The sequence below is a fragment of the Fringilla coelebs genome (genome assembly GCF_963513975.1).
Source record: "Fringilla coelebs genome assembly, chromosome: 2".
Classification (NCBI taxonomy): Eukaryota; Metazoa; Chordata; class Aves; order Passeriformes; family Fringillidae; genus Fringilla; species Fringilla coelebs.
The window spans coordinates 33,700,719-33,723,542 of record NC_140029.1 but is presented as its reverse complement, the minus strand read 5'-3'; the positions used below and the strand labels follow the sequence as shown (position 1 = coordinate 33,723,542).

General features: G+C 45.9%; 1 protein-coding gene across 1 annotated transcript; it reads right to left on the bottom strand.

Annotated features, from left to right (window-relative positions):
- Positions 1-9,586: 9,586 nt before the first annotated feature.
- Positions 9,587-13,546, bottom strand: CHST7 (carbohydrate sulfotransferase 7). Its single transcript, XM_084226791.1, has one exon. It carries the CDS (start codon positions 13,469-13,471, stop codon positions 12,068-12,070), a length of 1,404 nt encoding a protein of 467 aa, XP_084082917.1. The 5' UTR covers positions 13,472-13,546; the 3' UTR covers positions 9,587-12,067.
- Between the last annotated feature and the right edge of the window lie 9,278 nt (positions 13,547-22,824).

The window sequence follows — 22,824 nt, the reverse complement described above, 5'->3', positions numbered from 1 at the left end:
TCCACAGTCCAAGACAAAGTGATTTCTGAGAAGCACTTAAAGTAAAATAAGCCAGGTGTGTTTTGCAGTTAAGAGATGTTTTCTTTTCCTTTTAAGAAGAATTTTAAGAAGAATAAAAAGTGACAGCTTACATTCAGTTTTTGTAGGTAGGGTAACACTTGAAAATGTGACTATTTTTATATACACTATGTGTCCTGAGATATTTGATCAATGAAATAAAATTATCAAATCCATCCCTATTAAAAATCTTAAACAAAACCACATCTGCTCTCTAGTTATGGGACAAGAAATCAAATTTAAATATTAAATGCTTACATACAATCTGAAAAAGGAAATTGTAACCTGAGGTAAATGTACAGGTATCTTGAAAGCACCTTTTGTTTGAGAGAAGATGAGTAATTAAATACGTGCCACAGCTACAGAGAGAAACTTGACTTATGGCATGAAATTTTCTATAACAATTGCAGTAGAGAATGCACCTGTCTTTTGCTAGAAAAGCCCCTGTCTTTTGCCAGCCTCGTCTGCCCAGCAGGGCTTTCAGTTTTTACACTACCATGAGGAGAAAGTGCTTCTCCATGGTTTGCTGTGCCCCACTTCTCTCTCTACACCAGTCATCCTGTGCAGAAAATTCTTTCTGTGCTATTCAAGCCGTGAGTTTGTCTTGTGTGGTAGGTTTGGAAACAGCAAACACAAGTTGCACTCAGTAGGAAGCAGAGCTTTGCTGGTGCCCTCCACGGTGTGGGAGGAGCTCCCAGACACTGGACCAGATGCTGTGGGGTTGGATGTGGCTGTGGAGCTCCAGCTGCCCGCTCCCACCCGGCTCCCTGGTACTCAGACCTTGACAGTCCAAGTTCCAGCTGGGTTAACTGGAGTGGGATTTGAACTGTGTGCATCCATGGTCAGTGATGTGGTTTAAGCCCAGCCACCTGCTCACTCACCACCAGTGGGATGGGGGAGGGAATCACAGGACAAAGGGGAGAAAACTTGTGGGTTGAGATAAAGACAGTTTAATAGGGAAAGCAAAAGCTGGGCACACAACCAAAGCAGAACAAGTAATTAATTCACTATTTCCCAGGGCAGGCAGGTGTTCAGCCATCTTCAGGAGAGCAGGGCCCATCTCACACAACAGTAACTTGGAAGACATCATCACTGCAAACATCCCCTGTTTCCTTCCTCTGCCCCCGCTTTACATGCCAAGCATGAGGCCACATCATCTGGGATACCTCTGTGGCTAGGTGGGGTGAGCTGTCCTGGCTGTGTCACCTCCCAGCTCCTTGGTCACCCTCAGTCTCCCCACTGGTGGGTGAGGAGCAGAAAGGCTTCAACTCTGTGCAAGCACTGCTCAGCAATAAGGAAAGCATGCCTGTGTTATTGACACTGCCTGCAGCACAAATCCAAAACACAGCCCCACACTAGCTGCTCTGAAAAAACTTAACTTCCCCAGCCAAAACCAGCTCAGCTGGGCTTTTCGGCCAACAGCAGGAATTTGGGGTTGGACCCCAGAGAGGCAGCGGTGTTGAGCAGCTTCAGGCAGTGAAAGAGAGGGGACCCAAGGTGCATACTGCACTTTCATCTAATGCATCATGGAGAAGGTCTCTTCAAGCACAAGAAACACTCATGTTGGTAGAATCCTACTGGAAAAATAAACAGGGCAAGATGTGATTTACCCTGGACATTGGTATTTAGAAAGGGAGGAGAAGGGAATGCCAGCAGATTTCCACAGATTTTCCTTCACTAGGAAGGAATTAACTGTTACAACACTATGGTCAAATGTAAACAGAACTACCCTCAGGTTACTATAAGCTACCCATAGCTGCGTGCTTCAGTACAGATGCTATATCTACGTGGGACAGGACAGCAGTAAGTTAAAAAAAGATCCAAAAAGCTTCTAAAAAGGAAGGTGGTCCATACTGGGCCTTTAGCCAACAAAAATCTGCAAAGATGGATGTGCAATTTATCTTGTAGAATTTCACACTTTATTTGTAGAATAACACTATGCTTGTATGAAAGCACTTGGTTACAAAAATCAACCTGATTTTACCTTTTAGCAGTTTGCCAAAACTTGACTGTCAAGTCAGGATGTAAAGGATTTCAAAGGATGCAAACTTCACTCTGTATTAATTGTACTTATGACATTACAGGTATTCAAATTACTGCTTACAGTTAGATACGTCTAATACTCCAGTTGGTTTAGATTAAGGAGTAACTATCACCTTCCCTGGACGCTTTTTACCTTCACTAGTTTAAAACTCCTCAATACTGGAATGAACTTCTCATGGGCAGAGCAGTGCTGAAGCCCTGCAGGCATTCAGAAATAAGTCCCAGGAATTATTCTGTAGGGCCCTAGACTACTTGTGCATTCCCTAGATCAAAGCATCGTTAGAAGATGAAAAATTTTACTAATTAAATGTCTAGCTCAAAATTATTCTAGCTATTCTGTAACAGATCACAAGAGACTTCTCTCCCACTTATCCCTGGACCTTTTCTTTCATGCACTAGTAAAGAATTTTAAAATAATGTTTATTAAAGGCACAGCCTAACTCTTCTGAAAGACAGGAGTTTTGCTATGAGGACTGGGGCATCAGTAGCCAGTAGAAGAGTTTTACTCTCTGCATACTGAGGAGTGCTCCAAGGTCAGCCCTCAGGAGCTCAGTGTCTCAGAACTGGAATCCCTCCTGGCAGGAATCTGTGAAGCTGTAAGTTCAGGCATGACCAGACACACTTTGACAGCTCCAAGCAACCTGAAACTCAGTTTAGAAATAAGTCAAGTTTATGCAGTCTTAAAGTTGCTGACTAGCTGCTTCCTTCAGGGGTAGCATTACCAATTTACAAGCAACATGTTAACCTCTGGTGGAGAGCTAAAGGCAGCAGGAGGGCCACGTTCCAGGGCAGAACTATCAAGGCAGCTACACATAACCTATACTGCTTGTCAAGATTTTAACTCCCTTCCCTTCCTATTAAGGAACAAAGTTTTAGAAATATTAGCTAGTTATCATTATTATTATCATCCAATCTAAATGCAACTGCTTTGATTATAAGTTCTTAGAAGAGTCAACTAGCAAATATTTTAATAAGAATTTACAGAGAAGAAGATATGGTTTCCAATTTACAATTTAAGGATGCAAAATGAAATTCATGCTAAAGCAACTCCTCATTTGCTGCTGCAGTTGAGGCTGGGTCCTAGTTTCTAGCAGTTTTCACATTTTAGACATTAAAAATATTGTGAACAGACAAACCCAATTTTCAGGTAAGCAACAGCACCTCTTTTCATGCAAGAAATTGATGTTATATAAATGGTTGAAATATTTATCTGGTTATCTGATTTGGGAGCATGAAGGTAGAACTGGGACTTGAGTATGGAAGCTGATCAATACACAGGGATGAACAAACCAAAGTGCTTTATTGAAACAAAAACTGTAAAATGGAGACCTGAATTGGAAATGAATAAACTTGAAAGCTGAGTATTTGGGGGAGGGCTGTTGTTACTGTGTAAAAAAATAACTCTAAAGATACGTGCTTGTGACAAGAAAAAGTTAGCACAGAGCAATGGTAGCAGGCTGTTTTCTGCATCCAGTAAGAGAAGTATCAGGCTTAAATCGAACCAAGAATGATTCAAACAGATGATTGATAGCAGTTTTTAGCAGGGGACATATAGACATAATGGAAGTAAATGAATGCTAGTTGAAATCTTTGTCCTTAATGATTTTAAAACCAGCTTGAAACAGGTGACAAATATTCTACCCTCTCATCGCTAAATCCTTTTGAGAAAGAGTTAAGTATCACTCAATGTTCTTAAACCGGTTTTATAAAAAGGGGGAAAAAAATAAGAGAGGGGGGTGAGCACTCACACCAATTCAGTCAAGTCACCCCTGCTCAAACAGGGTGAAATGACTGTGAAAAGCCAAGGAAAGGTTTTCAAATCTTCCATCAGAGAGGCCTCTGCTGTATTTGGATTGATCTCCCACAGCCCTTTCCCATTATTTTAACAAGTGCTGCACTTCAGATCCTAGCCAGAGCCCACCTGAAACCAGTTTCATGCCTGTGCATAAATAAACAAGGGACTAATCACTTTACAGCTGTATGGCAAAGCATTAAAGGCTGCTCAGTCACAGCGAGGGCAGTCCTAGGGCTGGGTGGTCCCACATCCTGCACTTGCTGGCACAGCTGGGATTTCTACCCATGGCAAATGTAGAAACCATACAGCTTTTGCTTACACAAACACACTCCACCTTTCCTTTCCCTGCAGCTCCTCTCATCTCAAGGAAAAAAGGGGCAAAAGCTACTGGGTTAATGGTGTGGGCTTTGTGCTCCCCATGATTTATTGTACAACTCCAATATATTTTATTCAAATACTGGCAGAGGCACAATTGCCAGATTTCCTCATAGGAAATGTTATGAGACACTAACCTATTGCAGAGTACTCCAGAAGAAACTGGAGTCTGGAGTTAACAACATTTCTATGAAAGTCAGCATTCCTTCCTTTTCAAAGAGCACAAACAAAATGTACAAAGCATCTTTAAACTAGGGCTCTGGTCTTTTTGTACATTAAAGCTGATTTTTCAGAAGACTTCAGCACTCTGTACAGTATTTCCTATGGGTCACAGGGCTTCTGGACCATCAGTTTGATATCTAACCATAACATGGTAATCTACCATATCAGTTCCTTTCTATTTCTAAACTATAGGAGTTGTTTTTTAAAATGAGTTGTCTCTTCCATCCCTTCCTGCTATGCTGTTCTTATGGTTAAAAAACCCCACCTTCTTCCAACTTCCAGGCTGAAATGATTCAGTGCTGATGTGTAAAAATCTGTTCTTATGCCAGTATTGTTCAGAGCTTGATTACCTCTCTTCCACACTGCTGTTCATGCTGCTGTGCACTGCTGTCCTCTTTCAACCTTGACTTTGAGACTAAATAAATCACACAGCTTGGTCCTCTCCGAGAAGTTATTTCACCTGACATTTCTCTGTATCTATTAAAAATAAAACTTCACACCCTTGGGACTCGGGTGTCTAAGACAAAGAACATGTTAATGCCACCATACATTTGCCCTTTTCATGACTAGCTCACTCTGGGGTTCAGAGTCACCCCTTGAGCCACCAGTGCCCCCTGACCAGGCACACTTGAACACTGACTGCTGCTACAGCAGTTCTTCAAAGCCAGCTCCAGCATTCCAAACATGTCACTCAGCTTCTGCTTGATTTGGACTAGGCCTCTTCAGAAAATCTAAATTATCCAATACCTCACAGACACTGTGGCACCAGGGGCTGAGTCCAGCTCCTCTGAGAGGCTTTTACATACCTCAGCCTTGAGATACTGCCTCCATCATTTTACCTCCTTCAGTCCCCCACCAGATCCCTGCACACTTTCTATCCTCTGGCACAGACCAGGTGCTCATGGTGCCAGTGGTGCTGCACGATCCATTCCTGCCCCAGGTGTGTCCAGCCTTGAGTGCTGATCAAGTGCTGCACTGCAGAAAAAACAACCACTTGTGATACATGACTGAGAAGGAGCATGAAAGGAGAGGCAGCAGACACTGAGTCTGACTCCTTCAGGGCTTGGCTTTGCAGCACATTGAATGCCCCTGTAACAGGGTGCACAGACAAGAGGTTTCCTGGCATTTTTTTAAAAGCTTATACTGAAAACAATAGATGTTAGTGATATGCACATGAGTCACTACTAGAACTGGGACTTTTATATCCAGTGTACAAACATCTGTCACTTGAACCAAGGACATGCACAAGGACCTCCCCCAGTCCCCTCTGTTCTGATGGCTGATGGTAATGCCCACTGCAGAAAGGACTGCAAAGGCACTCCCAAATGGAGCTCAGACAAAGGCAGCTCTCACCTGGGTGAGACAGCTCTCACATCATCCCTTTTACTCACAGACTGAGCCCAACAGTAGCAGAAGGTGGGCAAAGACGTTATTTTTACAAATTTGAGATTTAAAATCTCAGTTTTGCAGGAGAGAACTTCTTTCCATGCATCCCACCCCAATGCCGCTAGGAAAGCAGGGGGCAGTTAATAAATTCCTTATACAGAGGGAAAGAGGGGAGTCTGGTTTGCAGGAGAAATGTTTATGTGGGCTGGGAAAGGTAGAGGGGAGGGCAAGTCACCTCTGCCCTGTGGACCAGCTCTCCACCCAGGGGCTGGTCCACTGCCAAGTGTCTGCAGAGCAATTTGAGCTGAAGCATGGCAAGAGCTGCTGCTGAAGAGTCCCCCTGCAATCTGGACTCAGACTCACTCTGCTCTCCATCTTCCCCCCTTCCTGCCCTGAGCTTTCTTCCTCTATCTCCTCCAAATAATACACCTGGGGCAATTCCCAGTTCTTGGTCCCTACTTCTCCCAGCTTGCTCTCTCCATGCTCCTTCCTTTCCTCACACACTCCTAGCCAGCTTTTCCAATTAAAGCAGTCACAACTTCCTGCCTCTCCTCATCAAATGCCAGTCCTTCATTCATCTCACACCCAAGTCCTTTGCACAAACCCCGCAATCCTCAACCAAAAGTGAACTCTTTTCACCATTCCCTCATGTTAACCCCATCTGTCATCAATATCTTCTCCCTCTCACCTATAGACCTTTCCATTATTAAGCACTGGAAAGCTGAACACTGGATTTGGGGGTCTTCCTTAGGAACAACTACAACAGGGAAAGAGGGGATAGGGAAGAAGGCATCAGCGGGAACCAGGAATGGCAGAATCCTCCCTGCTCAGCCCAGTGATGCAGCCCCTGCCATAACTACAAGGTTTTGGTTCCCTCTGTACCACACTGAGTTTTCTATGGGAAAGAAAGAGGTTTGCACATGCTCACTGGAGATAAGACCAATGCAGATTTTATTTGGTATAAAATAAAGATACACACATATACCAAAACCACTTTTACTGAGCACGTGCTATCCATTTTATACAAACATTAATATATTTGGCCAAATCAGAATAGAAAGCAGAGGTAAAAATAAAAACACAGGAGACATCCTCTACAAAGAGGTCATTTCCCTTACCCAAACTGGAGTTCCTGTCCCAAAACACTGAAGTGACAAATGATTTCAAAGAAATATCTTTGAGAATATTTGAACACAGGCAAAAGACCACCACAAGCTAAGTTAAAAAGAATATGCAACTGCTTTGACTGAAATTCCAAAAGACTTAAACCTTATGCTGATGACAAAAAGCTTCAGTCTATATACAGTTGAAGTTTGGCAAAGTTGGACCTTCAGAAATGGGCAACAAGTTTGGAAGCTCCAGGGAAGGACTGGCTTCCCACTTAACAGCAACAAGAAATGGCACTGCAGGTGCCCCAGGTTAGCAGCAGAGCTGAACATCTCAGTGCTGGAAGCAAGAATTTCACAGTACTCAATACCCAGACTGCAAGAGCTAAAACATTCATCAGCTTGCAGCCTGTTGTTCAGAGCTGAGACTGCCAGATGTACATCTCACCAACAACCAAGAGGCCCCTCAATCACTGACACCCACTGTCTCAATGTGCTCGCATCCAGCTTTCATCTCTTTGAAACACAGCCATTAGGACACTCTGAACCTGGCCCCTCATTCACACACACACACACACACACACACACACACACACACTCTGCCAGAGGGGTGTTGAAAACTGCTAGTGCAAGGCTTGACAAATCCTTTTTCTCCCCTGTCATCCTCCATGGTAGTAGGTGTCATGTTAACTTAAATAGGAAAGATAAAACCTCTCAGGTAGTCCCAGTGCTGCATGGATTGCATGGTGACTCTGAAAAATGACATGCACCATCAGAGAGTCTCAGTGACAGCTCTCTGTGCTGAAGAAAGGAACAGAACATGCTGTCGGGCTTGCTGGCTCTCAGGGTGTCAGTGTTTAATTGTGTTACCATAACAAACCCAAAACTCTGCAGCATTTTTATCGTTGAGCTTTACTGAAAGTGGGGATACTGAGAACTTAATGCAGAAACTCAGGACTTTTCTTGATGCTCAGACTGATGGGGGAGGAGGGGGCTAAAATGACTCATGCAATACTGAAGTTGTTAAATAAGTAACTCCACAACTTTTGTTAGATACTGCAACTGATACCAAACTATTTGTATTGTACCTGCAGTATGCAAGTACATACTGTGGATATCTACAAGGACTCCATATCCTAAGGAGTAGAAAAAAGGCAGGGCCCAAGCATTTCTTGGCCCCGGACTTTCATAATTTCCCACAAGCAATTATGGCATGGAAGTATCCCAGCCTTTCATGAATAATTACAGTACTCAAGTTTCTACCTCCCTTAACTTGGATGTGTGACAACCAGAAATTAAGTAAAAACAGACAACAGAGTTGTCTTGTGAGCATTTGTCAGTTCTGTACCCACTTCCCACTATGACTTTTTAATAAATTAGTTGTTAATTCATTGCATGGAATGTAGCACAAGGGTCATTTTCACCAATCTCAGTCTGAAATACTAAAACTTTATAGCCGAGTCCTGCTCTGTGATTCTAAGCCTTCCAAGTTAGGTTGGATATAAAAATGTGTTCACTGTTCTCTTCCTCATCATACCATGCTCTGCTCTAAATGAGCAGTTCAATTTTCTACATCATCCAGTAGAACTATAACTTCAAACTGCCCAAGTCATAAATGCCCAGCTGCTCTCAAAATGCAGTCTAACTATGGGTGTCCTGCTTTCAGCAAGTTCTGGCTGGTTCCAAAGATCTCTGCCACTGAAACTCCTTGCTGGTTGTCCTAATCAGGCCTGTTTCTGCCTTTTCAGATTAATACCAACGCTGACATTAGACAGTACATCTGCTTTTTCTTCAAGGCCTGAATTTCAAGACCAAGTAGATGCTGTAAGCACCCTGAATGATGCTGTCCAATGCCATCAAAACACCACGAAGAGAAAGACGGGATGCATTTGTTGGTGAGCTTTAGTTGTCCTCCTTGGGTAGAAGAATTTTAGAAAACCTTCTAGTGACTGAAGCGCACGTGTCACCATCAGTCACTAAGCACCTGTCATCCACAGACTGTTCTAAGATGTCTCTCTGGCCTACTTGCTCCTTTCTCAGCTTTGGATATCCCCTATGGATTTTTTAGATGAGTTTTCTGATGAATTCAGGTCCACTGAATACAAACCAAAAATTGGAGTTGCTATATTTTGTACACTTTGCCCAACGGAGCCTTTTTCACATTATACAAAAATTTAAAAATTAAAATAATCACTCATGGAGAGCAACCAGGCTAGTGAACAACCTGTGCTGACAGAAATAATTATTGATACAGAAAATGCATCTATCATAGAATATTCTGAGTTGGAAGAGACCCACAAGGATCAGCAAAGTCCCATTCCAGGCCCAGCGAAGGACAGCCCCAACAGTCACATAATGAGTCTGGAGCACTGTCCAAAAATTTACTGAGCTCTGTCAGGCTTGGTGCTGTGACCACATCCCTGGGGAGCCTGTTCCAGTGCCCAAACACCCACTAGATGAAGAATATTTTCCTAATACCCAACCTAAACCTCCCCTGACACAATGTCAGGCCATTCCCTGGGTCCTGTCACCAGTCACCAGAGAGAAGAGATGAGTGCCTGCCCCTCCACTCCCCCTCATGAGGAAGCTGTGGACAGCAATGAGGTCTCCCCCCAGTCTCAACAGACCAAGTGACCTCAGATGCTCCTCACATGGCTTCCCCTCAAGGCCCCCTTCACCACCTCGGCAGCTCAAACATGGAAACAGTCTCAGAAAACACCAAATAATTTCCAGTAGGTGGATTTCCTCCCAGCTATAAGAATCAAGTTAAGCTAGATGGTAATACTTCTTTGCTCATCATGATGAACCATTTTAAGTGAAATTAAGTGTGAATTTTGAAAGACTTATGAAAGACATCTACCACCTGAAAGAGCATGATGAGATTTTCTGACAAGGTGAGGAGAATGTTTAACTGTTGCATCACACAATTCTGTGACTGCAACTTGCTAAGAACAAATCAACAGCATATACTGGATTTTAATCTCCCATCCAATTTAAGAAAGTAAGTACCGTATCATCTTTTGGTATGCACAAAAATCTTAATTTCTTTCCAAACCTGTCAGTACAAGCCAAGCTGGGTATAGAAAAGCCTTCCAAAACAGGTTACCTGACACAGGTTATCAAGGCATTGTACAGGTACTAGCTATACAAATACCATTATTAAATGCCACTGGAACACCCAGAGACAAATTCGGTGTCACAGGCACAGCAAGAGAATGCAGAATCATCCCTTAGATAATACACAAGTTTCTCCAGCACAAAATGAGATCCTGTAATTCTTACTTCAAGCAGAAGCCCAAGGTTGCAAAACTGAATGAAGTATGCTACAGGGAAATGGATAAATTTGTTCAAAAATATTGTTATGACTACATTTTCCTGTCAGATAATGAAAGAGACCTGCTTCTTATGCCAACATACTCTCAGATGGGAAGATCAAGGGGAAAAAGAGCCAAAACAAATGAAGGTTCATCCTAACTTAGTGACATGCTATACAGCATAACACTCAGAGCATAAAAATGTACAGTGCAATTCAAACACCTCCTCCATGATAACATAACATCTTTGAACTGCCTTTATTTTCAGCACTTTATCTAAAGGCTGCTTTCTTCCTGATCCTGGATTATCTTCAATTTGAAACTCATATTCTGGGTTTGTAGTTGAGGACTGCATGTTACCATCCCTATAATGCTGTACACTCTCACGGAGCCATTTAAAGACTACCAGACTGTAACAGATTCAAAAGCAGTCTCTGTGAAGTCATGAAACTGCATCCCTAAATTACAACTGAACCATCTATCCCCACATCAAGAAATTAATAAACAAAGGTACTTGCAGATACACACCCTCTTCTCACAGAAGTTGCAGGATATCTGCAGGAACATGTCATTTAAAAATCCAAAATAAAACTTCAGGGTTTTTTTGTTTGTTTCATTAGTTTGTTTGCTTTTTTAATGTAAGATTTTATTTGGGAATTTCACGATTAATTTGTCTTAGCCTCTTAGGAAACATTTGCTTTTGTCCCGGAGTTGCCAGCTGAGAGGCTGTTTTTTTTGGAAGGGATGTGATCAGGAGGATCCTGTGCACAGCACAATGTGTCAGCCTGGAAGCAAGGGAAGAGAAGTGATTCTCTCATATGAGAGAGAAAACAAAACGGAAATGTCAAGCATTTGCCTTCCAGTTTCATTCACCCCTGCACGTGTTCCAAAGAAACATGTTAGTCACCTGTATCTCACATGAGTATCACCAAAGTATATTAATGTATGTATATTTTAAAAAAAACCCTACTTTCAAAACAATTACAGATTTCTTTAGAAAAGCAAAGATTCCTGCCACAATCTTCAAAACACATAAGCAGGCGAATGCTTACCCTCCCTGCACTGCTTACCCTGCTGCTCAGAACAAGGGACAGAGCTGGACACGGCTCCCCTTCCCTCAGCCCTTCCCTACAGCACCAGCAATGAACAGGGGCAGAGACCGCCCCTGCAGAGCAGGTTTGGAGCAGGAGAGCTGAGTCCTCCCTGCAGCAGGCACCCTCCTCCTGGCTGTCCAGGCCCTACTGACCCCTGCAGCGACTTCACAGAAGCCTCTTGTGTTTCAGTAGCAGTAGGACAGAGGTCAGTGTGATTCAGAGCTCCAGAAGGGCAATGCTCCCACAGGAGCACCTTCCAGGCCCTCTGGTTTCTTGCTGAGAGTCTTCACCTGGGGGATTTTAAAATTTTCATGCAGTTTGTTTGTAGCATACCTGTTCTTTGTACACGATCACAATTTCAAGCTAAAAGGCTCCAAGAGTGATGCCGTACTCGGAGGACACCTCTTACCAAACCCTTCTCGTAAATGTAACACCCCCCGCCCTCTCCTCGCAGCCCAGAAGTAAAACAGCCACAATGCAGCCACGGCGGCACGGGGGGCCTGCACCCTGCAGCGCTGCCTGTACCCGAGGCGAGGCGGCCGTCCCTCAACCGGGGCTGCCCTCAAGGGAGCGCCCCGCCAACCATGCCAGCGGTGACCCCCACGCTCAGCTCTGCCCGACGGCGCCCGTCCGTCCGTCCGCCCTCGGGCCCGTCCGGGACGTGCGGCTCGGGCGCTACCGGGCGTCGCCGGCGCTGAGGGGGTAGGCGAGGATGCTCATCGCCTCTCCGCACGCCGCCTCCACCTGCCGCACCTGCTGGCGGCTGAGGCGCTCCCGCCAGGCGTGCACGGCCTCCCGCGCGTCGCGGGCGGAGATGAGGAAGGGCCGGTCGGAAGAGTAGGCGGCGCCGCGGGTCATGTTGACCACGAAATCCTCCAGGGCTGGCGGCACCGTCAGCCCGGCGAAGCGCAGCAGGCGGCGCAGCTCGGCGCGGGGCTCCCGCACCAGGTCCTCGTAGCGGAGCTGCGTGTAGCGGCGGCGGAGCCAGTCCGGGGCGCGCCGGGCCAGGAGGAGATCGCGGAGCCAAGACTGGCAGATCACCTCCAGCGCGCCGCCGAGGAAGAACTCGGCGCGGTGCTGCGGCTGCGGCGGCCGCCCTCCGCCCAGCAGCCCGGGCGGCAGCAGGAGATGCTGCTGCTGGTGGCGGGCCGGGCCCCGCGGCTCGGCGCGGTGGCGGCTGCGCAGCACCTGGACGCTCTCCCGCAGCAGCGCCTGCCGCGCCTTCAGGCGGGAGTTGTGGACGGCGCGGGGGTCGCGGAAGAGCTGCACCACCCGCAGGTTGAGGCCGGGCTCCCGCAGCAGCGGCAGCAGCGCGCCCAGCTCCAGCAGCCGCACGTCCTTGATGACCACCACCGGGTACTTGCGGCACTCGGCCTCCAGCTCCCGCAGCGCCCGTGGCGGACACGTCTCCTCGCAGGTGGCGCCGTCGACGAGGCCGATCTCCCCGCGGGGCCGCGGGGCGGCGGGGCAGAGCGGCGGCGAGCAGATCACCTTGTTGGTCCGCCAGCCGAAGATGCTGGCCGTAGTGAGGTTGTCGGCGGCGGGCGGGGCGGGGGCCAGCGGGTCGCGGGGGCCGGACGGGGCGGTGTAGAGGCGCAGGACGGAGAAGTCGCATCGGAAGAGGGCGCGCAGCATGTCGCGGAGGGCTCCCTGCAGGCTCAGCGCGTCCCCGGGATAGAGCGCCTGCCAAAGGTGCCACATGGGCTCGTACAGGTAGAAGACGTCAGGGTGCTGGTTGAAGAGCTCCCCGAGGAAAGAGGAGCCCGTTCGCCAGGTAGCGTGCAGGTAGATGTGCCGCTTCCCCGCCGTCCCGGCGCTGCCGTTACCCGCCGCCCCGGCCGTGCCCGCCTCATCCTCCTCCTCTTCCTCGTCCAGCGGCGGCCGCTGCTCCCAGCCCCACTCACTCAGCGCCTCCTCCAGGCTTGGGCAGCGCCGCAGCAGCGGCTCCTCGTCCGTTCGCCCGCGCCTGGCCCCGTAGTCCAGCGCGTAGGGCACCAACAGGAGCAGCAGCAGCGTGTACAGCACCAGCACCGCGGCGAAGCGGCGATGTTCGCCTCGCCACCGTCGCCGGCCCTTCATCGCTGGGGCCGGCTCGGTCCCCGGCTCCGCCGACCCTCTGTTTGCCGGAGGGCGGCTCTTTGCGGAGAAGCAAAGTTAGCGGCAGCGGCGGCGGTGGGGATGTGGGCGGCGGGCGGTGCTCCCCGCCGGGGAGCACGCCCACGGGCACGCCGGCCCGGCTCCGGGCCGCCGGCCGCGCCGCCCGCCGCGCTCTCCGCCGCCTCCTCCTTCTCGTCCTGCTCCTCCTCGCAGCGCGACGCGGAAGCGCCCGCACCTGCCCCCGCTGCCGCCTGAGAAGCCACTGCCGCCGGCGGGGCGCGGGCTGCTGCTGCTCCCGGTGCCGCTGCGCCGGGCTCCGGGCCGCCCCTCGCCCGGCCTCCCTCCCTCCCCCGGGCAGGGCCGGAGGGGCGGGCTCGGCACGGCGGGACTCACCCCCGCCCGGCAAGGGGCGCACCGAAAAGGAGGTGTGTTAGCCGGGACAGGTACCGAGCAGCCGAGGTGTCCCGAGGAGGAGTGATTGGTCCTGCTATTCACCAGAGCTCCGGAGAAAGAGCACGCAAGACGCTACAGTAAGGAGGAGAGGTGCAAATGTATTTTTAGGGTAGACGACAGCTATTAAAATCTGCAGTGAGTTTCAGAAATGCTGCAGTTCTGCGCTGTAGAGAGCTGCGGGGTTTCTCAGCCACACTTTTGTCTACGTGTGTGTGCTGATGGGATGCGGACATCTCGATCATGACTCATTGCTCCAGTTTTTACACCTCTAAGTTCCATAGCTGTCTGAGCAGGTCTCCCTTTGCAGCTGGAAGGAAGAAATGGGCACCCACAGAGGGACATTCAACCTATTGTGGATGTCCTCCTGTTAGCCCTCTTTATTAACTACAGTAGGAGCATAAAGTTACCAGTTGCAACGTAGACTTCTAGTTTTTTAGACATCTAAGATTATTTGAAATCTCCTGGGAGATGGAAAGTCAACAAGACGTTGACTTCAGTTGTTTAAATTAAAATATATAGTCTCAGAATCTCCAGCCCAGCCCCTGCCTGACCTTGGAAGATGCTCACAGAAGGAGATGGACCATGATCCCATGTTCCTGGTCCCAGCATCCAGCTGTGAGGTGAGGTCCCTGTCCTGCAGAGGAGGAAAGTGAGGTGAGGTCCCTGTCCTGCAGATGGTGTAGTGGGAGCTGCTGGCAGTCCTGACCTCTAGGCAATAGGTTGTCTGCCTGCTAATGCTTTACTTACCCCATGTTAATAAGTGTTAAAGACTGGGCTTCCTGCCCTTTATAGCGTGCTGAGTGAGGACATGGTGCCAAACAAGATTTGTGAGCTCCTTAGCAGAAGAATGTCAAAATTGTAGCATTGGAAAGGAAATTCTGCCTCAACATACATTTTACTGTTATGTCTTTAAACGCCAAGATACACCAGTATCTCATACTTAGCAGTGTGAGTTTCACCTCTGACTCAATAATACCAGGATTTCATCCAGACTCTCAAACAACTAAAGGAGTACGACAGAATAAAAACACACTTGCCAAAATCATGTTACAGTCTTGTCAAAAAAATCCCTTCCTCATCCAAAAAACATTTATATTTAGTATTTTGAGAATCATCAGTGTAACTGACTTGTGTGGCATCAAGCAAAATAGAAATTTGGATAGATTTACCAAGATAGGATCCTGAGAAGTGCCAATGAGAATGGATAACTCAGAGGTGCCAGGATTTTCCCATTGTAAGACAAAATACTGGGTTGGCAGTAGGATCAGCACCAGTGATGGCCAATGAGCCATGCCGCAGGACATGTTACTTTAATTTTATATGGGTTTCTATGACACATACTTAGGCCTAAAAACTAAAATCAAGGTCTTAAACCTGTCTAACTGAAGTAAAGCTGTCTTGTAAAGAATCAAATATCTCACAGAGTAAGACAATCCATTGGAAAAATGCGAAACCAGAGAAATAAAACTATGTACGTCTTACGCTGATTTTTTCAGAGAGTGGAGCTACAAACTTCTGTGGCAATTGTTCTAGAAAAATGAAAGATGCAAACAGCTTTATCACAAGTTACATATTTTAGTCAAGATAAAACCATAGTTGTTAAAAGATTATCAGATCACAAAAGAATGACAGTAAATGTTTTGTTCTGCACCTTCACAACGGTTCCTCTACTGCAAGAGGATTAAGCTGTAAGTGTTTACTTCAGTTGTTTTGGGTGACAGCTGTTTTTGGCACAGGGAGATTCCAGCAAAGCCATTATTTATTTTGTCACCCAGCAGGTGCCTGAACTAGACCTGTAATTGTTGAGCTCCAGCCTTCCTGAAGAAAGTGCCTACTTCTCAAGAAGTACCTTATTTGAGCATTGGGGAGTGGACTGCTGCTCTGCATAGAGTGGGAACAGATCAGCTTTCTCTTTTCTTGATTTTCAGTTCCATAGTGCATTGTCTCTTCAGCAAAGACAAGAGAGATGATTTTTCACTATTTAGACTTTTTCTATTAACCACAAAGATTCCATTTAAATATACAAATGATCTGCATCTCCTTCTAAGATCAGGAGGGTTCTGTACTCAAGGGAGACAGCCAGGTTCTTCTTCATTGATCTGTGAAGTAATCTGCCTATTTGACATCTAGCTCCTGCCATTTTTTGGTGATAATTCTATGCTTAATACTATTTTGTAAAGAGTGAGGGAAAGAATATAGGCATAACATGTTCTGCATACTTTAGTATTGCAGTATTTCCTTTCTAGTTTCCAAGCTTGTCACTGTAAGTACTGGCTGTTTTTAATATAACATAACATTGGCTTCCTGTGTATTATCTCTCTAACTTAATTTTTGCTCTTCTGTCTCCCACGGTGCTTCTACTGTCAAGAGAGACAGTAAATGCTGGAATGCAGCATTTCAGCCGCAATAATTTTTATCTTCTCAGCAGAGGCTTCAAAATAGAAATAGTTGCCTCTATATCTCGCAATCTTTCAGCTCTCTCATGCTCTTGTCATTTTCACAGAGTACTTTGTGAGTAAAAATAGCTTGATTTGCTGATAAAATTAAACATGCTTTGCACACAGAGCACCGCCCTCAAACATCCTGACTGTTAATGAGCTCTCTGCTTGCACATGTTGTCACTCACAGGCTTCAGCCAAGAGGAAGTCCGTGGTTAGTAGCAGCTTAAAAATCTTCCAGAAGCCAACAAGCTAGGACAAATGTCCTTATTTTTGAAGTTACTTTGTCATCAGATGTTCCAACATGTGCAATACCACATGTTTTGCATATGGGACCAGACCTAGTAGCTCACATTTTAGAAAGGGCATGTTGAGAATAGTGGGAAGGACAAGCTGGTCCGGGCAAGATGGCTGGTGCAGAAGGGACTTTTTGCGGTATAGTTTTCCCCAAAAGTGGAACAGAGATTGAGGACCTGAAAAAGGTCAAAAATGACACAGAAATTCTGACAGACTCAATGGAAATTTAGTGGATCTGAAGAAAGTGGAAAGTAAGACAAAAGCAGGGTAGACTTCTAATGTGGGGCTGGTAAGCAGTTGGGTGGAAGTGGCTTCGGACACAAAGCCACATTCAGATGGTAACAATTCAGCTTTCTGCATGTACACCTGGTGTCATTGTTGAGCATCTGCAAGGAAGACAAGGAAATTCTGCAGGAAAGTGTAGCATTCATAACTACCGTGGTCCTGTGTACTGATCATTACACTGGCAGAAGTCCAGACCTCTGAGTTTCTCTGTGGGCTGATTTGAGAGAAGCCAGGTGTACAGTTACTGGTCACAGCCAGCACGGCTTTGTCAAAGTCCTGCTTATCAAACCTGATTTCCTTTTATGACAAGGTAACCCACCCAGGTGATCAAGGGCTTGGATTTCGGTAAAGCTTTTGATACTGTCTCTCACTGTATCCTTCTGGACAAAATATTCAGCATGCAGCTGGATAAACATGGATGAGCAACTGGCTCACAGGTCAGGCATGAAGGATTACAGCGAACACAGACATCGGACTGGTGACCTGTCACTTGTGGGGCTGTGCAGGGCTCTATCATAGGTCTTGTGCTCTTACACATCTTCATAAAGGGCTTGGATGCAGGACTGGAAGGGATACTAAGCAGGTTTGCAGAAAATACAAAATTGGAAGGAGCTGTTGCCTCCCTCAAAGGCTGGGCAACCCTGCAGAGAGACTTCCAACAAATCAGGGGGCTGGGCAATCACCAACAGTATGAAGTTCAACAAAGGAAAGTTCTGGATTCTGCACCTGGGATAGGGCAGAATGTATGGACAGACTGGGGAATGAGATGCTGGAAAGCAGCACCATGGAAAGGGACATGGGAGTCCTGATCAAGTTGAGCATGAGTCACCAGTGTGCCCTGGCAGTCAGGAGGGCCAACCCTGGGGTGCATCAGGCACAGCACCACCAGCTGGGCAAGGGAGGGGATTGTCCTGCTCTGCTCTGCACTGGGGCAGCCTCACCTTGAATATTGTGTGCAGTTTTGGGTGGTGTGATATAAGGAAAATATAAAATTTTTGGAGTGTCCAAAGGAGGGCAACAAAGATGGTGAAGGGCCTTGAGGGGATGCTGTATGAGGAGTGGCTGTGTGAGGAGTGGCATTTGGTCTGTTCAGCCTGGAGAAGAGGAGATTGAGAAGAGACCTCATGACAGCCTACAACTTCCTCATGAGGGGAAGAGGAGGGGCAGACACTGATCTCTTCTCTGTGGTGGACAGTGACAGGACCCAAGGGAACAGCCCGAAGTTGTGCCAGGGGAGGTTTAGTTTAGATACTAGAAAAAGATTCTTCACCCAGAGGGTGGCTGGGCACTGGAACTGGCTCCCCAGGGCTGTGGTCACAGCACCAAACCTGACAGAGTTCAAGAAGCACTTGGACAACACTCAGGCACATGATGGGACTCTTGGGGATGGTTCTGTGCAGGGTCAGGAGCTGGACTTTGATGATCCTGGAAGATCCCTTCCAGCTCAGCCTATTCTGTGATTCTGTACAGCTTCAGGTTTTGGTTAATGCAATCACATAGCTGCCATGCATCTCATACCACCCAATGGCTCTGCAAAAGAACAGGGGCAGCAGAAAGGCATGAGAGTCCTGCACCTCTCAGACTGAGGGAAGAGGGCATTTGAGTTTGGGGACCAACAGCATATGTGGAGTGAGAAGGGATGCATTGCTCCCTTCTCTCCCAAATTTCTCCAGTTATTCCTAAAAACTGGTGAAGTTGTAAAGTTAGGCCTGCTGCTGCTCTCTGCTTCCTGACATAAGAGCTGGGTACAGGGAGTGAGCTGAGAAGGTGTTCAGATTGAGCCAAATTCAGCCCTGCAGCCTATGTTTGGGCTAAGGGATGCTTAATAGCCCAGTGCAGCATTGCTGAACCAGCTGCAGCAGCCTGACGTGTACCTAGCTAGGGGAGCTCTTCTATGCCCAAGAGAAGCAGAGACATTTTCATTTCTGCTTTTGATTTATTTAAAAATTAAAATATAACAAATATACTACACTGTAATTGTCAGAGTAGAGATTGTCTGTGGCTTTCCAAGAATGTGAAATCTGAGTATTGAAATGGCAAAAACCAAAAAACCAAAAGCCAAACAAAAACAAAACAAAACAAAACAAACCAACAACAACAAAAAAAAAGGAAGCAGGAAGGTTTGGGGTTTTTAAATTTAAAACATGGTTATGTCATCAGTGATCTTGTGAGCTCCTCTAACTTCCTCTAAGAAAGAAGCTAATGCCATCATTGAAGATGATAGAAAATGCTACTAGGAAATGTAATAAGAAAATGTAGGAGGTGGAAGGCAGAGCAAAGTAAGCTTATGTATTTGTTGAGGTTCAAGAAGAAGCTCAGAAGGAAGTCTGTTAGTATTTACAACAGTGTAAATTCAGATAAATCAGCAACAATGAAAGAAAAAAGCATCTATTCTGTAATCCAACTCAATGCTAATGTAACTTGAGTTTTCCTTAACTTCACCGAGGATGACTCTAATCTGAAGACTTTAAACCTCTTCCCTGTAGAGTGGGGTCTGTTGTCCCATTAGCAGAAAGGCAGTTCTCTCACAGCCCAGAAACACTTGCACTACACCAATAACCAGCACCTCCATCCCACTGCCTGGCCATTGACAGCAACTGCCACAGTAAAATTATTCCTGTGGTAATGTGTTTGGGGTCCCACAGCTTTGAGTACTAGAACTACCTCTATACTAAAATGTTTGGGAAATTATAGTTTTTAATGGCAGAAACTGTGAATCTTTTTCTGCTTTCTCTCATTGTCACAGGCTTACTATTACTGAATTGGAGATGCTGATTAACAGCAAGCTTTTGACACTCAACAAGTTAAGCCATTGTGTTGGCATAATTAGGGAACTAATTCTTTCACAGTTCACTCAAGCGAAGAAATGAACTAGAAAATTTAAGACCTGTTTTAAAGGGGGATTTTTTTCCCCCCAAAGTAACCCCTCTGACAGCTATTGTAACAAAATACTTGCAATTCTCCTGCACTTCCTAAGGCAACACTTTCATGCACAGAATATAGTTTTTGGACTGAGCATCTATCTGCCTTTTTATTCACTTCAGTGATACGTGCAAATCCGTTCTGACATATGCAAATGAAAATGCTGAGTGCTCAATCACTGCACCTACTTTATAAATATGTCCCATCCAGTTTTCTAAAGATAATTTTGCAAATTCAGAATTTCTGAATAATTTCTGCAAATTATTCCCAGGAGACATTACTGTGACTATATGGAAGAAAGACAAATGCCAGAATGTATAATTCACTTGAAAATTAATCTTATATGTGCTTGAGCCAGATAATTTAACTTTCATGAGGAAAATGTTAGTAGGCAAAAAGATATTGATTCTGAGAAATTCCTGGGTTCCTGGAACCTCTGGGAACCAGTTTAACTCCCTGCCTGTCATTACTGGTTATTAATGAGGAAGTCTTCTCTGGGCTTGTTATGCTGTTAATTGGGGGTGTCCAACTGGAATGGTAGTCAGCAGTCCACAATTTATTTTTTCAGCTGTCTAATGAGTGCAGCAGATTTGAAAATTGGTGTTAGTTTCTTGCTTTGGGCCTTCAGTACAAGCTTTACAAAATGTGTCCAAAGCAATCATAGCACAACTACATACCTGCAGCACATCATTTATTTAGTGAGATCCCTATGCCTGTATGCTTTAAACAGTGGATGAAAACCATCTTGGTTTTACTGTAAACTTCTGTAAACAAAGAACTTGTACACTGCTTTCTGTAAAGAGATGTTTTCTCTGGGCAGTTTTTGGTATGCAAATGTTGATTGTCAGGCTTTGTTACTTTAGCTACATAGACAATTTAATGCAGTTTCAGGTTTTATATGACTGTGAAAATTGCCTCACAAAATTTACTAAAGCTTTAGCACGGAAATCATCTGCTCTTCAGTAGCTTCACTCTAATTATACCTAGTAGAAAAAGGAAGAGAAAACACACAAGCCTAGCTCATGAAACAAGTGGGTGAACAGGAAAAAAACACCAGAGTAAAAGGTCATTACAGGATATAGAGGTTGATTTTCTAAGGAGAGATAACTGTTGTTTGAGCTGAACAACAAAAAAAGTTACATGCAATTGCTGAGCTGCTGCAAAAATTTATTTCAACCGTGCAGCTTAAAGCGAAAATACATCCTGAAAACTTCAAGCTGATCTCAGCACAGTTTCTGCAAGACTCCTCAGGTTCTCAGAATTGGGCTGGCTATGGAAGTGTTCTGGGAAAACCTGATCCTCTGTCCAGGCAGATTTCACACATTATTTATTAGCTGCTGGACTTTGCTGTATGCAGAAGAGCATTGATGGTGGTCAAACCAGGTTGTTCCAGCTTCCTGGCTGTGAGGAATGGCCAAGGCTGGAGCATGTATTTGAACTCCCTACACCTCTGCTCTGCTTAAAGGAAAATTTATTCTACTTTCTTTTGCTGTATTTCTTGTTGTTGGTGCTTGATTTTTCCTTTGTCCTTCCTTCACTGTCTTCAGTTCTCTTACCTATGGGTGTTTTTATGCTTATCCTCTTGCTGGATGGTCCTGTCACTCAGCCTCCAAGCAAAAGTATTGATCCATCTGCAGCTGGAGCAGCTGCCCAGGCAGGAGCTACAGAGGACTGTTCATGTTTTTTTGGTACTGTGGTGAAGTGCCCCTACTTCACATCTTGTTTTGAGAAATAGTCATACTTTGTGGTTCTACTGGGTGGAGATTTTTATTAGTGATTTCTCCTCCAACCTACCATTGGGAAATACCCCTTGAAAACACCACAAGACTACTGGTAAAGCAGGAAGGAAGTTTTACTAAGTTGTCTAATATTTTAAGTATTTGAAATTGTTGTCACAGCTGCCTCCATCTGAGTTCTGAGGAAGGTAAGTTACCTCAAGCAAGGTAACTCTAATGGGGACCTGGACTGATGGGTCCAGGCTGGGCTGAAATGGGATCCTTGACCAAGGGAGGGTGGGGGACCCCCGTATGGCAGGGACAGGGGGTGCCCTCAGAGGCTCAGCATTTTGTAACTGACACTTTTCTGCACCTTTGGCTTTCATTTCTGCTGAGAGTCACTTTGCTGACACCCACTTTCATCTGAGCTGAGCTGCTGCTGAAAGGGACCCGGCTTTCTCACTTGTACTCACTTAGAGTTGGTAAAACACTTACTAGTGAGTTATTGTCTGTATATCCCCTTGCAAGCATAACAGAAACATGGCAGGGTCTGTCTTCTGTGAGCCTCCTTGATGCACACACTGCTGTTTTGCAAAGGGGGTGGGATGTCCTCTTGAGTATGGGTACTGAGGAAAATAACTTCACCATGAAGAGTCATGCCTGCTTCCATTCTTAGCCAAAGTAGGGAGCTAAACAGTTACTTTGCATTTTAGTTATTTTGGGGTTTTATCTACTTGGTGATAAGCTTCCAAACAGGTTTCACCCAAGCTCATGATCTATAGAATGACTTGAAATAGAGGCATTTCTTAGCAGCGGTACGACCTCGTCTCTTGAGTGACTCAGCCAGAGCAGACTTTCACCTGCAGAACACTGAGGACCTTCCCTGAGGCTCTGGTTTAAGTCATCTCCTGAGGCACACCTCCTAAAAACACAGACTTGGTCAGGAGCACATGGCCCTCATCCAGCTCTCCTGGACCCTGGCATCAGTGACTTACTGATAGTTACTGAGGATATCAGTCAATTTAGCCATGCCTGGTACTCAGAGAAACTCTTCAACTCTTACAGTTCCTTCATTCTTGAACCATTTTGTTTCTTGCTCTTATAAAACTGGGTGGTTTTTTTTTTCTTTTCAGTATGAACTGCCTTTATTCAAGAGTATCTTGGGCTTTGATGTACTGCACCTTCACTGTACCATCAAAAGGGTTTTGTAGGGAAGTCTAAATCA

Bases quoted from the DNA above. Each gene is read 5' to 3' on its own strand.
- CHST7 (XM_084226791.1), bottom strand. From the start codon at position 13,471: ATGAAGGGCCGGCGACGGTGGCGAGGCGAACATCGCCGCTTCGCCGCG.